The sequence below is a fragment of the Gossypium arboreum genome, chromosome 8 (genome assembly GCF_025698485.1).
Source record: "Gossypium arboreum isolate Shixiya-1 chromosome 8, ASM2569848v2, whole genome shotgun sequence".
Taxonomy (NCBI): domain Eukaryota; kingdom Viridiplantae; phylum Streptophyta; class Magnoliopsida; order Malvales; family Malvaceae; genus Gossypium; species Gossypium arboreum.
In genome coordinates, this window is record NC_069077.1 from 47556184 (window position 1) to 47571513 (window position 15330).

Sequence of the window (15330 nt, forward strand, 5' to 3'; positions counted from 1 at the left end):
CATTGAAAATAAAAAGCAAAAATTTCAAAAATTTCAAATCACTTAATTCAACCAAAATAAAAACAGACACAATCAATCATTCCAACAAAACACATTTAATTTTTTTTATCATACCCTTTATGCTACCGTCAAGCGTTGGTGGAAATAGAGATAAAAAGACTCTATGGCATATCGTTCCGAAGCAATATTGATTGGTATTTTTAGATTTTAAATTAACCTTAGTTGGAAGAAGCTGTTGGTGCCGACATTAGTATTTTAGGATTTTATATTGATTGCGTGATTGGAAGTGCCACTAGTGCCAATACTATAATGACACTCTAAGGACAGAAAAAAAAAAAAATAGCTTTGTTTATTTCAAAAAATGGCGATAGTGACAACTTACGATAGAAAGGAGAGCATTATAATATTTTTACATTTTTTCATTTTTATATTTTATATATATTTTGAATATTCAATAATTTATATTTGAATTTTAAATAGTTTTAAATTTTAAATTTTAAAATAATTTTATATAAGTTTATATATGTTTAAATTTTTGAATAGTTAATGGCGTGGTATGCATATAGATTGTCACATCAATAAAGTTAATGGATGAAAATTTTTCATCCACTTTGTAGAACTTTAACAAACACGGTTAATTCAAGAGATAAAAAAATTGTCATTTTATAAATATTGATGGTTAAATTTATTAATCTTTTTAAAATTAAACTAAAATGACAAATTTTGCAAACATTAATAGGCAAATTTTGTTAAATATTTTATATTTAAGATCAAATTGAAAGAATATAAACATTAGAAAGCTAAATTTATTATTAAATCAATAAAAAATTCCACTTCCACAATGGCTCTTAATATTTGGTGACAACAATATTTTAATGACCATTTTGTACTTTATCCTACTTAATTTTATAAATTTATTAAATAACTTTGAAGATAATTATTTTATATGCTTACCACGATATTTTTAATTTATTTGTAAAACTAAAAAGTTAATTTCACTGCATAATAGTGTATATGCTTTAAATTAATTATTTAGTATATTGGCAATAGAATTAATATTTAAACCTTGAAGATATCATTATTGAGAGAAATACTCGTAACATTAACTTTAAAGCAAACATGAAAAGCAAAGAAAAAGAATTTCATATTTTATGCCTTCAAAAATAATTTTACATGCTTAACTTTCCCACAATTTATCACATGAATTTCAGATCCAAATATTGAAATGCGTGTTCCAACCATACATTAGTGAAATTCTTAATTGCCTTGCTTGAGTTGTTTTAAGAAGAAACATACGCCATCAGTAATTTGATAACGTACATCTGTGGCTTGTCACCGTTGTCGATGAACAGCTCGGCAGCAAATTTACAATTTCTCGACAACTGCATTGTCCTAACATAAATTCCTTGGCATAAATCTCGAGCTATGGCTGTAATGGCAAATAGGCATACAAGGCAGGCCTAATAATCATGTTTGGTTACCTTGAATACTCGATTTAACAATGCCAATGTCACGTTTTCCATCAGACTATATCCCTCAAGGGAGGCCTAAACCGTCCACAATTTACTGACCAAAGACAAAAAGAGGGGGGGGGGGGGGGGTTCTAGGCCCTAAGAGAAATGTGCAAGAGGTCATTGGAATTAGATGAAGTGGAAATGAAAGTCATAACGAAGGATCAGTTTTGTCCTTCTGCTGGGCTGCCTCTACGTATTGCTCAGCAAGTTTCTTTACCTTGTCACCTTCCTTGACTAAGAAATTAGCATTCTTGTCATTTATGTGGTATTTCATAACCTTATCGGTGGTTTTTGCCACAGCCCATCTGTACTGTTCAGCTGTTATCACACCACTCTTACAGAGTGGGCGGATATGTTCTTTGATGTATGCTTCCACCTGCAAAGTATTAGATAGTATGAGCTGCAGATTGCAAGTCTGCAAAGGGAAAAAGCCCTAGTACATGAAAGACTTTAATGGTCCTATGGTCAAATTGATGTGCTATTCTCACCAAGAAATTTATATAGCATAAATCAGAGGGAAAAAACAACAAACAAAAAGATGTGTTCTGCAATACCTTCTTGGATACATGATTAGCACCATCAGACTGCTTGTCTGTCTCCATATTGGATTTCTTATCTTTCTTTTTAACATTTTCAACAGTTCGAATTTGTTCAGCGGGATTTTCTCTACCAGATGAGCCATGACTAATGGGATCAATAACTTTATTTTCATTAACTATAATAGCTGTGTTGTCTGCTGGAATTCCTGCATCAACCAACCCATGTATCTTTTGGGATGCTTCTGTAAATTTATTTACTAGAGGCTCTTTGTCAGGACCATATAATTCTTCACATTCTGCAATGGAAAGCTCTTCACCTGCCTCATCAGGTAAGGGGGGTTCCAGAACAGCACAAGACCTATCAGTCCCATCATCTGCAGTTGAGCATTTGATCAAAGGTTCATTACTATTCTTTGGCAAACAGGTAGAATCATCCGGTACCACAATATTCCCCAATTTCTCATGGTCCTCTGCATCAGCAAGGTTGTTTGATTTTGACGGCTCATTGCTAACAGTTGACAAAACGACTTTCATTTTTGCCACACCATCAGGTTGTACCTTAAGAGCCTTTTCAGCAGTAACACCAATATAATCTTCATCCTCTAGATCATACTCAAAATCACCATAAATATCTGCTTCCAAATGAGAATCCATTTCAAATATATTATCAGGCTCCTCATCCATGATTTTTGCTGAGGAATCATCTACCTCATTAGGGACCCCAGTTTTATGAAGTGGACTAGTTGGAGGAGAATCAGACAAAAGGCCTGCATTTCTAAGTGCTTCCACAATCATAGGGTCTGTCGAACACTCATCAGATCCTTGCTCTTGCCTATTAGTAGAGATTTTTGAAGGGGATGAAGTATCTGCTTCTTTGGCTCTAATACACCTACTGTCATCTGAACGATGCAATACTTCCTGGGAGCACAAGTTCAGATACACTACTTTGCTGTTTGACCTATCAGCAACATCTCTTTCGATATTAATTGCATCAGCAACAGCCAACTCTGTTTCAGCAGTTCTGCAAATGATTGGCAGATTTGCTTTTCTTAAGAAGTGCTCAGTAAGGCGGTAAAGCTGTGCCTGTACACCAAATGACATAGAATTATCCACCTCCAGCTATGCCTCTTTAATTTTTGTATCGAAAGATTAAAAAAGCAGGTAAATACTACTAAAAACAGGATACTTGAACATGATTGTAAGAAAAGAGGGATGCAATGAAAAGCACTATATACCTGCCTAACAGATATGGGGAGTTTATTATGCCGACTGGGTGCTGGTGATGGTCTCATGTCCGGTGGTAGCTGAGCCTGCTTGCAGCAATCAGAAAGGGAAAAAGGAAAAATGAGATTGCCTTAACAACAAAGATCTTCAGATATCAAAAAACTAGTCCAAAGAAAATTGTTAAACAAAGATTTTGTCCCCACATACTAGCAAGGGATAGCTTCCTTTCAGCACAGCATTGTCCTCCTGCCTTTCCTGTGTTCCACTTTTGCTCTCTGCAGCCTTTTTCCTTGCAAGCACTGCCAGGGCAAATTTTCTTTTATCAACCTTTACATCATCAGATTTTGCACCCACTACTTTCTGTGATTCAACTTTAGGATTCCTTGGTAAAGACCCTTCTGAACCTTTGTTCGAATCAACTTTACTAGAAGCAGCAGAACCTTTTGAGTTCAAAACACCTGTCTTAGCTCCTTTAAGATCAGCTGAGAGAGCACCAACCTTTGATGAAACCTTGTTTTCTTCTGTACTTTTTCCAGTATGATCAAGAGATGGTAGAGGAGTTTTTCCTACTGCAACATTTTCTCCGCTCTGTTCAGAACTACCAGTGGTTTTAAGTGCAGACAAGGGCCTTATGTCACCCTTTCGTGGGAAAACGGATGTATCTGCTAAATACAATCTGGAAAGAATGGGGTTGGATGCCTGGCATTCAGATGTTGGCCACCTCTCTGAGCCCTCTTCATTATTTCTTAGGAGGTCAAGAACTGACTTCAAGGTCTCAATCTTTTCAGGCCTTGATGCTCCCATGCACCGATACTTCCAAAATTCAACTTCACAGTCCCGATCCCATGCACGTTTCCGCCTTCCATTAGAATCTGCATAAATTTTCTTTGTTAGATTCTCACGAACTTTACCCTTCTGCAACAAGGATTTCTTCATCTTCAAAGCTGAAGGTGACAACTTCTTTACAGTTTCAGGCTTTGGTCCTGATATTGCAGCCCTGAAAGCAGCAAGAAGTTTTGGGTCAAAAAGGCTTTCTCCAAATTCTTTAGTGGATTTGTTGCGGACAGCCTCTCTAATTTCTTTTCTTAATTTTTGCACAACAACAGATGACTCCTTATCCTCAGATGTTCTCATGATTTTTTTTACCCTCAAGCCAGCCAAATTTTCTCCTTTCAAGGATTCATCAGTAGGATTTCGACGTGCAAGCCCCTTGGTAGAAGTTCTACGGCTTGTCCCCTGAACAATACTCATTAAATCAGTAATGGAATCTTCCTTTTCTGGATGACTTTTGACCTTGCCATCTCTGGAAACTGCTTTCAAGGTGAGGCATTTTGGAGTATTATCTGATACTGATGTATCAACTTTGCTCTCAGGAGCTATATGAACCAATTCCTCAACCTTAATTTTCTTCTTCAAAGCTTCAGTCTCATTCTTACATTTGGTTTCTTCACCATCAGAGCTCAAAACATCACTCCTAAAGCATATCAATAATCAGGAAGGATAAGAAGTCATGAAAAACAAAGTTAAGGATGAATGCAAATTCTAAAACAAGAAAATAAATTTAGAAAAGCTATAGAACTTAAAGAACAAACCAACAGCAAAGCTTCCCCACCCACACCCACCACTGCTAAAAATGGAAATGAGAACAATAAACTAGCAGCAGAGGAAAAAAGTCACAAATTTTAATCAACATAACAAGCAGTACTATTTGCATAAAAGAGATATTTCCCACCCAACCCACCCCCCTAAAAGATAAAAGAAAAAGGAATATGGCAATTAGCAAGTAGTGACATAGGTAAAAAAATATAAGGATTATAAAATATATATACAAAAGCATTATTTCCAAAAAACATATATGATATGTATGTATGTATGTATGTATATATACAAAAGCATTATTTCCAAAAAACATATATGATATGTATGTATGTATGCATGTACATATGTATGTATGCCAGTGTGAGTTAAGACAGTAGAGATACTGAAGGAGCAACCTGAAACATGAATTCTTCCTTTTTAAACCAGTAACAGTGCCAACATTCTCCTTGTTATCATGTTCAGTTTTCTCATCTGAAAGCAGACATGAAGGCGGCTTGCGTTATACATACATCGATTGCTTAAAAAAGATCACAAAACCAACCATAAGGCAAATGCTAGAACAAGAGAGAAAATGTATTATATAACTTTATTATTTACCTAGTGGCATCAGTTCCTCCATGTGACTCTGATGCTCAGTCTCTACATTCACCTGGTCTTTGCTTCCACTACTTTTGACATCATCATCAACTGTAAGCACAAGGTTGAGATGTAGTGAAATGTGCATTAGATACAAAACTTTAATGGTATGTTGTAACCCTGCAATGAATTTTAAAAGATAAAGAGAGCTCCTACATTGTTAACTTACCAGAGAGAAACGAGCCTATTGATAAACCAAGATGAAGGCCCGCACTGGATTTGATTTCAGAAAACTGGTTCCTGGTGCAGGATTCATTCAGTGACTTTCCAGAGGTATTTCCAACACCATCTAAGTTGGTTCGTTCTTTTATTGTTTCTGTAGCTTTACTTGTCTTGAACTCACCGTGCACTGAAGAATTTGAAAGTAAAGTGGAGAATGTATTGCGTGATAAAGACAGCTCCAGCTCCTCGCCCTCCAAAATTGGTTGAATAGTGCTCTTATCACATGATGCCTTTTCTGTATCACAGCAATTGCCTTCAGAGCTAGGTAGCTCAATTTTCTGACTGTTACTGACTTCAAGGATCGATAAAAAGTTTTCACTTGGCTCTTCAGTCCAATGATTTCCTCCAACCATTGAGACAACAATAGCTGTCTCGCCAGTATCCGCAACAGAAACAGACATCTTCCCAGAGAAAGTCGTCTCTGTCACATATTCACCATTAGCAATCTCTGGACCATGCTGGGTGTTTTTTTTCTCAAGAACCACACCAGATTCTTGTGAAGCTTGATTTGCTACACATCTATAATAAAATAAAAACAATATAAAGAATGTTAGAATTAGGGGAAAAGTGGAAACTTTACGCATAAAAGTTCAAGGACTGATAGAGGTTGAAAGTAATGTCAAATAAACCACATAAGCCACATTACAACACCAAAGATTATTAAAACCAAAATAGCACACGACTTTGAACAAAATCAGATATCAATCCCCCCTTAGAGATATTGAGATTGCTACCCAGTTAGTGTAAAAAGCCCTTAACTTTAACCTAGTCAATTCCAACAAAAGTATATCACATGATAACTCCAAAGATCATTAAAACCAAAATAGCACACGACTTTGAACTAAATCAGATATCAATTCCCCCTAGAGATCTACCCAGTTAGTGTAAAATGCCCTCAAAAGTCACTTTAACCCAGTCAATTCCTACAAAAGTATATCATATGATAACTTAACCTCTCACAAGATTCCACACATATTGACCACATGTTACTTTAATGTAGGATATCTCAAGGACCATGATGAAGTTAGGAACCAAAATACAACACCAACCCACACTAATCACTGTCTTCAAATCTACCTTGGGCATAACCAAGTGTCTTCTGATGTGCCCTCAGTATCAAATCCCACACAAAATGCATGGTACCTGTCATGATTCCAAGTTGAGAAACAATTAAGAGATGAAACCATTACAAATTAACATTACTGAACCTACAACTAGAAGAAGCTAAAACAAAGAAAAAGGAAAACACGGAACACAAAGAATCAAAGTGATAAATAATGAGAAAGGGATAAGATCCAAATCTACTATACTAGTTAAGGTGATGAATCAAATTTACCACTTATGAGCAAATGTGTACATTTTTACCATTGTACTTTCCATTTGGTAAAAAATGATCAAAAGTTAGAATTTATTATCTAAAATAATATTCTTTTACTGTAAAGTTTTGAACTTTTTAAACCGAACTAGGAAGTAAAAGAGATAAAATTACACCGGTTAAACAATGTGTGGTAAATTTGATACATCCCCTAAGTAGAGTGACAGTTTGAACCTTATCCGTATAAGAAGGAATATTTACAAAATGATAAAAGTATATGCATATGTATAAATGATGGGAAGGAAAGTAACAGAAAGAAAAATCAGATTGAAATCTGATAAAAGATTCATGTTACCATATATCACAAGAGTCGCAAGCAATTGATGTATCGAGATCGGGATCTCCCTCAATGGTTGTGGATAAACTTCGAACTTTGCAGCCATCTCCATCCAAGCAGATAACTGACTACAAAAAGAAAGATATGTAAGGTTTATATGGCATGCCATTCACTAGAAATTAGAAGAAAAATAAAAATAAACAATGAAATGGTAAATATAAGTTCCATCTTCATAAAATAGCACTATATTCTGCATGGAGTTTTTGTTGTCCTAAACAAAGAACCAATGTACGTCTGCAATTGGTTCCGACTAATATTGCCATCACTGTTGACATTTTCTAACTAATTGTCCTGCCAATGATTTGTGCCATTTGACAAAAGCATTTTAACAGCTATTTGTCCAAGTTAAAGCTAGCTTGAATTAGGAGTGAGCAAAACTCAATTCGATTCAAAAAATTTAAAAAAAGATTCAAATTTCGAGTTAATCGAATCAAGTTATTTAAGTTATTCGAATTATTCAAGTCAACTCAAATAACTCGAGTCGAGTTTCAAGTTCGAGTTGAATTTTACAATTCAAATAATTCGAATAACAGATTAGTGTCAGTACTTTTTAATCCTTATCCACTTTGAAAATAAGCAAATTGGTCTCTCTCAACAAAAATTACAAAAGAAAAATTCAAAAATAATTTTAAAATTCAAAATATTTATAAAATTTCAAAATTTAAATTTTAAAAATTATATAAAAAATTAAAATTTTAAAATTTTTCTAAAATAATAATTTTGAACCTAATTAATGATTCAAATTTATCATACTCAAGATCTTTTTTTTTTTTGCTTTGAAAAATTTTCAAATATATATAGTATTAAATTTTTGTGCTCTAACATAGAATTAATTATACTATAACAATATTTTTATTTGACAATTTTAATTTTTTAATTTTACTCAAAACAATTTCACTCGATTCAATTCGACTCGACTCGACTTGAATTTCATTTCATTTCATTCGACTCGATTCAAAAAAATTTCAAATTGAGTTAGGATGATAAAATACGACTGGTGAACTCGAAATTTTTTTCACTCAATTCGATCGCTCACCCCTAGCTTGAATGATTACTACGTCCTCAATATATGAAGAAACCGTAAAGATAGCATATGCAGGATAATTACATTTTCATCAATATAGTATGATGGGAAAGAAAGAGTGTTGCTCTTCCCTTCAATGGACCAATCATCCTCTCTGCATATGTAAAAAAAAGTCAAAATCAGAACATAGAGAAGAATCTTAGCAACTCAATCACCATAGTTCTTCACAAAGATAATATGTAATTACTGTATCATAGAGGGTCATTTTCCAAATTGTTTAATTGCAAAATTTTCTTGATATCCAGAATATCAAAATAATGCATAAGATATGAATCTCCAATCACCATATATAACCTCCAAAATCTAATGCATACTACATAGTTGCAATATGTTGTTTCATGTTAAACTTGAGAGATTAATTCATTTATTAATATAACAAAGGATGCAAAACAAACAAGAAACTATATAGACACCAGGATGTAACGCAGGCAGTTTCAAGAATCCAACATAAACTAGAATTTCTTTTCCCTCTTTTGGTGGACAAATGAAACTGAGTTGGAAGAAAGTAGAATTGAGAAGTACCTGGAAAATGTCTCATCCTCAACTTTATTGCTTCCTATGGTGTCATATACCTTCATGATCAAAATGGTAGCTCAAATGATTTAATCAACATATTGCATATACTTTCATAAAGAATTTCAAGGTAACTAAAGGTGAAGTAGCCAAATTAGCATACAGATGGGCCATTTAGAGAAAAATAACTTTTGTAAAATAACTAGCAGGAAAAGAGGGAGACCAAAATCAAAGCTTTAAGAATTTTGCATAACTCACTGGAACACAGGTGATTAACTGAAATTCACTCTGGCAAAGTGGGCAAAGGTTTGTGATTGTTGCCCAGTTGTCAATACATGCAAAACAAAACCTGAAATTCACAAGATGAACCCGCATCATCAAATTCAGAACAGGATCCAAAGACATCAGAACACTAATTGATTTTTTAATCAATCTGAATAAAATGTCACATTAAAAAAATCAAAGTAGAGAGTCAAAACAAAATAACAGTGTAGCTTCTTCTACTTAACTTTACTCCTTGAGGAGAAAGATTGAGAAATATAATCAAAAAGTGAAGGTAATAAGATTGCGGGAATGCAAGATTATGTTTCGTAATAGGATTACGAGAATGTAAGATTTTGCGTTTACAAGTTCACTTCTTTCAACATTTTTTAGTCTCAAATTTTTATAATATTAAAATAACTTAATAAATTCACTTTTATTACACCTTTATTTTATCATATGAATTCAATTTCTTTTGAAGGATCATATGAATTCAATTGAACCACAACTAAACCTAATTATGAAAATTTATTTATATGGTTTGTCTCCACACCACATGTTGATCATTTTAGGAATGACCCAAATCTGTATACAAGTCAGCTCAGTCAATTTTTGGAGGAGTGTGTGCTTACTTGTTGCAGACATTCTTAAGTACATGAAACACTGACCATAACCAAATTCTTTAACTCTTTTTTTCAAACAAGGAAAACCCTACAGTTTATATACTCACAAAGCTTGTATTTACGTATGAAAAATCCATTCTTAAAGTTATTTCATGGTCGATAAAGAACATAGTTTTCTTCTTTTTCCTTGTAAGAAAAGTAGTATATTAAGGCAGGCTTTGTCAAAAAATATCCATACAAATATACAAAATAGAGTATCTGCATCAATTTTAGTTTTCAAACTTAAAAGAGAAAAAGAGAAGAAAAAAGAAGAGATATTTTGGTTTTTGTCTTAAAATATTATAAAAAGGACTATATTGATAAATATAATGAAAAGAGAAGTAATTTTGTCCTAAATTCAGATTTCGCCTGGAATATCAGATTACTAAGAAAGAGGCCATAACACCCTATACTATTACGGGATGGCCAGAATGTTGAAATCCAAACACCTTAGTCTGGAATGTATGTTAAGCGGCAAACCAAACACCCCCAAGAGAAAACTAGATGCCTACCCACAGTACTAGCGCCATAAAGAAAAGGAGCTTTGCTTCTAATTAAAGATGCTGCAGGGGGTAAAGATGAAAATAGGAATAACTAGAAACAGTATGCAGAAAAATACCAGTGTTGACAGCAATCAAGAACCCCCCTGTCAATAATAATATCCATGCATATCCCGCATCTTCCGCCATCGAAATTAGAAAGATCCTGCATTTAAAAGGAAAAAGAAAAGAACACACACATTCAAGACTCTAAATCAAACAACTATCATAAACCAGTGCAAGTATTTGAATACTTTTTCCACGCATCTAACACTAGAGTTTTTCAACTTTCAGCTACAAAAATCAATGAAACTAGGACAAAATTGAAAACAAAATAAAGAATAAAGTAAAATGAAATGAAATAACCGAAGTAATAATAATCCGAATAATCATTTAACTAGAAGCTTACATTGTTTTGATCAATAACTGGAATAGTATCCTCCTCCAAAATTTCACTTGCAACCAAATCCACATCCATTTTTATCTTTTCAAAATTACAAACCTGTCAAGAATAAATGAAAACCTACAAGAATAACAACAAAAACCCAGTAAAATATCAAAATCATATAAAAAATCAAATGATCAAAGATACATGCATACTTAGGATCGTCTAGGTATGCATATATCGATGTTATTCAAAAACTTGATTAAGTTGCTAACCTCACAGAAATAGGGATTTTCAAAGAAGTTTAAGAGGTCAATTCAGTAATTAAATAAAAAAATAGAAATAAAAAAAGAGAGAGATATGAAAAATGGGAGGATTCAGAAAGATTAGTTACCTTGTAAAGCGAAAAGATTAAAAGCGAATGAAAGAAGAGTCCGCCATTCCCTTTCTCGTGTCTGTATCGCTGAAGTGAAAGATGTGATGAGGATCAAGAAAGGGTATCTTCGTAACTGCGGGTTTCGAAAATTGAAAACGTTTCGACCCTGGCATAACTCAGGAGCTTAATATGCTGCCTTAAAGCCTAATATGTATCTTGGGCTTTGATATGGGGCAACTAAAGCCCAATATTTGGGCTATCCCAAGTTAATAAATAAATGAAAATGATTGTCTTCTTTTTGGCCCATTATTTTTTTCTTCTTTCTAGAAGTAGAATTAAAATAGGATTTTTTTTTTTTTGGGTAATATGAGGAAGTAATGAGTGACCTTAAACAGCTAAAGAAACTTGTCAACAATAGTCTCTGCATTCGTCTCCCAATAAATGTCAAATATAGGTCCTAAATAAAGTTAAAACTATTTTTTTTCTTTTTTCTTAGGTCGAACCCAAGCTCTCATGTTTACAATATAATATTCTTATTACTGCATTAAGAGTTTATTGGACATATTTTCTATGTTATAATTCCAAATAAAATTCCCTATTCCATGTTACAGTTATCGGTTGTTACATTCTCTTTATTATTAAAACTAAAAGGTAAACATTCATTTAAAGAATTAAAAAGAATGTGCTTTTATAGTCAGTTGGTACAATATTCTCCTTATAACACCCTAAGAGTTTCTATAAGACATAAAACACTATTTTAGAATCGAATATAGTAAATTTTTAAGAAAATTAGAAAATGAGTCAAATAAAGAATTTTTATGAAATAAAAAATGATATTAGAGATGATAATCAAAGAAAGATATTATGGATGTGGAAATGTGGCAAAAAGGACTAAATTGTAATTTTAGAAAATTACCGATACAAAATTAAGCTTTGATGTTTCATAAAATCAAGTTAAAATCATAAGGTATCGATACTTGGATCAATGTACCGAAATTTCCTTATAGTTACGATACCTTACCTTATTCTCGATACCAAATTGACCTTCTATTTGTTTGTAAAACCGATTGAAAATACTAGGCATTGATACTCTTACTAGGGTATCAATACCTTAATGAAAATGTGACAAAAACTACCATTTGGTCCCTTTTCATGCCAAAACCAAAATTGGTTAAGATGGTGCACTTAACCACACATCATACCTACACAAAATACTCCAAAATACATACCAATCAATGCATATAGCCATTACCAATTCAAAACATCTTTGATAATAATTCAATCCAACAACTTGTTTAAAACACAACCTAGTCTTTCTTCTTCCAAGCCATTCAAATCACATACCAACGATGTTATTTCTAAGTTCAATTCTTACCATTAGCACATTTAAACAAACCATTAAAACACTATGTATATATATTAACATAACATGACCAAATCATGCTTTAATACAAATGTAAGCATTATCATTTCATAATATATATACTAGTCCAAATTCAAACCAAGCATGTAGTTACAAGTTGACTCACTTTTACTACCTATGTACATGCCACATAATCGAAATTAAAACGAGCAAAAGACTATTGAAACATTGATAGGATAGTGTGAGCTTTGTGATGGTCCAATCGACATGTTCCGTAAACTGACGATCTACAACGAAAAAGGAGATAATGGGTAAGATTTTGAATGCTTAGTAAGTCCATATTAAATTTACTTAAGACATGTTCCGTAAACTGACGATCTACAACGAAAAAGGAGATAATGGGTAAGATTTTGAATGCTTAGTAAGTCCATATTAAATTTACTTAATTTACCTTAACACTACAACAATTTTTACAATTGTCATACAATGATATCTAATATGGCATCTTTGGCAACCTTACACTTCCATAAGAATTTCAACCAATGTATCAAATGGGTTAGTTCAAAATCATATCATGAACTTATAACACAATCATATATGTATATAACATTCCATCATATAACATATGCAACTTAATTGCAACGACCCGATAGTTAGGGGTGTCGAAAAAGTGTATTTTCGGGACACCGTTTCTACAAATTGGACCTGTAAATATTTTTATTAAATATTTACGGAGTCATTTTAGAGGCGAATTAAATTTTTAGTAAACAATTTTCTTGAACTAAGAGTTATTAAGGTATACAGACCAAATAGTGAAAGAGTCAAAAGTTGAATTATAGATTGAAATTAATTAAAAGGACTAAAGTAATAATTCTACCAATGTTTCTTTGGTCATAATGTAGCATTTATGATATATATTATATATTATGTTAACTTAATAAAACTTATGTTATAATAATAAATAAAATGAAAACAAAATGAAAAGAATTATAATGGAAAGTGGCATGAAAGGGAATGTTTTAATTCTCTTTTACATGCAATTTCGAAATTAGGGAGAAGCAAAGGAACTTGGACAGCCATAAGGGTTTTTAAAACATTCAAGCTTTAATTGGTTAGTCAATTTAGTTCTTTTTTTTTGTAATTTTTACGTTTTTTGAATCCCGGTACTTAGTACTTGTCAACCCAAGTTACAATTTTTAGTATTGTTCAAGATTTAAGATGTTAACATTGTTGATTAGTTAGAATTTTTGGGATTATATTGACAATTTTTAAGTTAGAATTGAAAAATGACTAAATTGTGGAGTTAAATGTTAATTTTGAGCAATAAGGACTAAATTGTGAAAAATTCAAAATTAAGGGGTATTAAAAATAGGGAGCTAAATTTAGCTTAGAGTGAAATTAGTATAAAATTTTGATGTTAAATATGGAGATTAAAATTAGTCTCAATTTAGGGACTAAATTCAAGAATAAACAAAATATAATAGAAAAATTGAAATTCTTGTGAATTGAGTGGTATCTTATTAATATATTGTAATTATTTTATTCCATAACGAATGTTGTCTTGGAATCCTCGAGTAAGAAAGGAAAAGACAAAATCGACGTTGAGTAGCTCAGAATATACGGTTTATGTTTCTATAATCTGAACTAAATTGTGAATTTTGCATATTAAGTTGTTTGTGTATGGTAAGTAATTGAGGTGAGAACTCTTGTACATTTGGACAGAATTGAATCAAATGATGATTAAAATGACTCAATTATGAATATTGATAAATGTTTTATTTTTATGACTGTTGAATTGAATATATATATATTGAGAAAATATAGTTACTATCAAATTGAATATATGCTTATATGTGATAATATACATTCATGAAAATTGAGACATTGGTTGTATTGAAAAGTAAAGTGAAACTCTATTAACTGTTTCAGGCTAAGTCGGATATAGATGGCATGCCATAGGATAAAAAGAGTTCATGGATTTTTTTGACCTCGAGTCGATGAGGCATTGGGTGTCAATTTGCTTCGGTTTAACCAATAAGACACTGGATGTCAACTTATATAGTGTTGGGCACAGTTATTACTTTGGATTTATCCGATAAGGCACTGGGTTCCAAACTGGTATGTTGGTTGGATCCGTATATTCGTTCGAGTTCGAGTTGTGTTAATAAGGGAAAATAAATGATAAAAATCGATGTGCTTGATATTTGAAATGATAAAGGATAAGAAATGGAAATGGGATGTGAAATGAAATATGAAATGGTGGATTTTTTTGGGAATATTGATGAATTATGAGTAATGAACTCATGGATTGGAAATGGAAATGAATAATGCCTTTGTATGAGATGATTTATTAACTGCCTTATAAAGACTATTGCTATATATTAAAATTGTAATATTTATTGGATGTTAACAAGAATGAATAACTTGGTATGATGATCTTGATATTATATATATATATCATTTCTTAATTGCATCTTACATTTTTATTTATTTACATCAACTTTCAATTGTCCAGAATATAGAAATACCACTGAGTTATACTCAGAGTACGGTTTTGTTTTCTGTGCGCAGGTTAGGTACTTCTCAGTTTATCGTCGAACAGCATCCAACAATGAATCCAAGACTCAAGTGTGGTGATGTTCTATCTTGTATTGGAATGTACCTAGGAGGTTTTTTGGTTGATGTTGTTGATAATGTGATG

The 15330-nt window shown here is 32.5% G+C and overlaps 1 protein-coding gene across 1 annotated transcript; it reads right to left on the minus strand.

The window, feature by feature from the left end:
* Positions 1-1140: 1140 nt before the first annotated feature.
* On the minus strand, positions 1141-11475 carry LOC108467121 (uncharacterized protein At4g10930). The gene is made up of 15 exons (XM_017767639.2): positions 11285-11475; positions 10915-11028; positions 10586-10671; positions 9302-9392; positions 9053-9102; positions 8555-8624; positions 7405-7514; positions 6812-6877; positions 5682-6253; positions 5474-5563; positions 5272-5347; positions 3485-4751; positions 3289-3363; positions 2069-3136; positions 1141-1890 (listed from the first exon to the last, which is right to left on the minus strand). Exons 2-15 carry the CDS (start codon positions 10981-10983, stop codon positions 1663-1665), a joined length of 3918 nt encoding a protein of 1305 aa, XP_017623128.1. The 5' UTR covers positions 10984-11028; positions 11285-11475; the 3' UTR covers positions 1141-1662.
* Between the last annotated feature and the right edge of the window lie 3855 nt (positions 11476-15330).

What these genes read in the sequence shown, in the direction of transcription:
- LOC108467121 (XM_017767639.2), bottom strand. Translation starts at nt 10,983, where the DNA reads ATGGATGTGGATTTGGTTGCAAGTGAAATTTTGGAGGAGGATACTATT. An exon ending in AGTTAATCACCTGTGTTCCA is followed by an intron (nt 9,103 to 9,301) that starts GTGAGTTATGCA and finishes TTGATCATGAAG; the next exon opens with GTATATGACACCATAGGAAG. An exon ending in GAGGATGAGACATTTTCCAG is followed by an intron (nt 8,625 to 9,052) that starts GTACTTCTCAAT and finishes TTACATATGCAG; the next exon opens with AGAGGATGATTGGTCCATTG.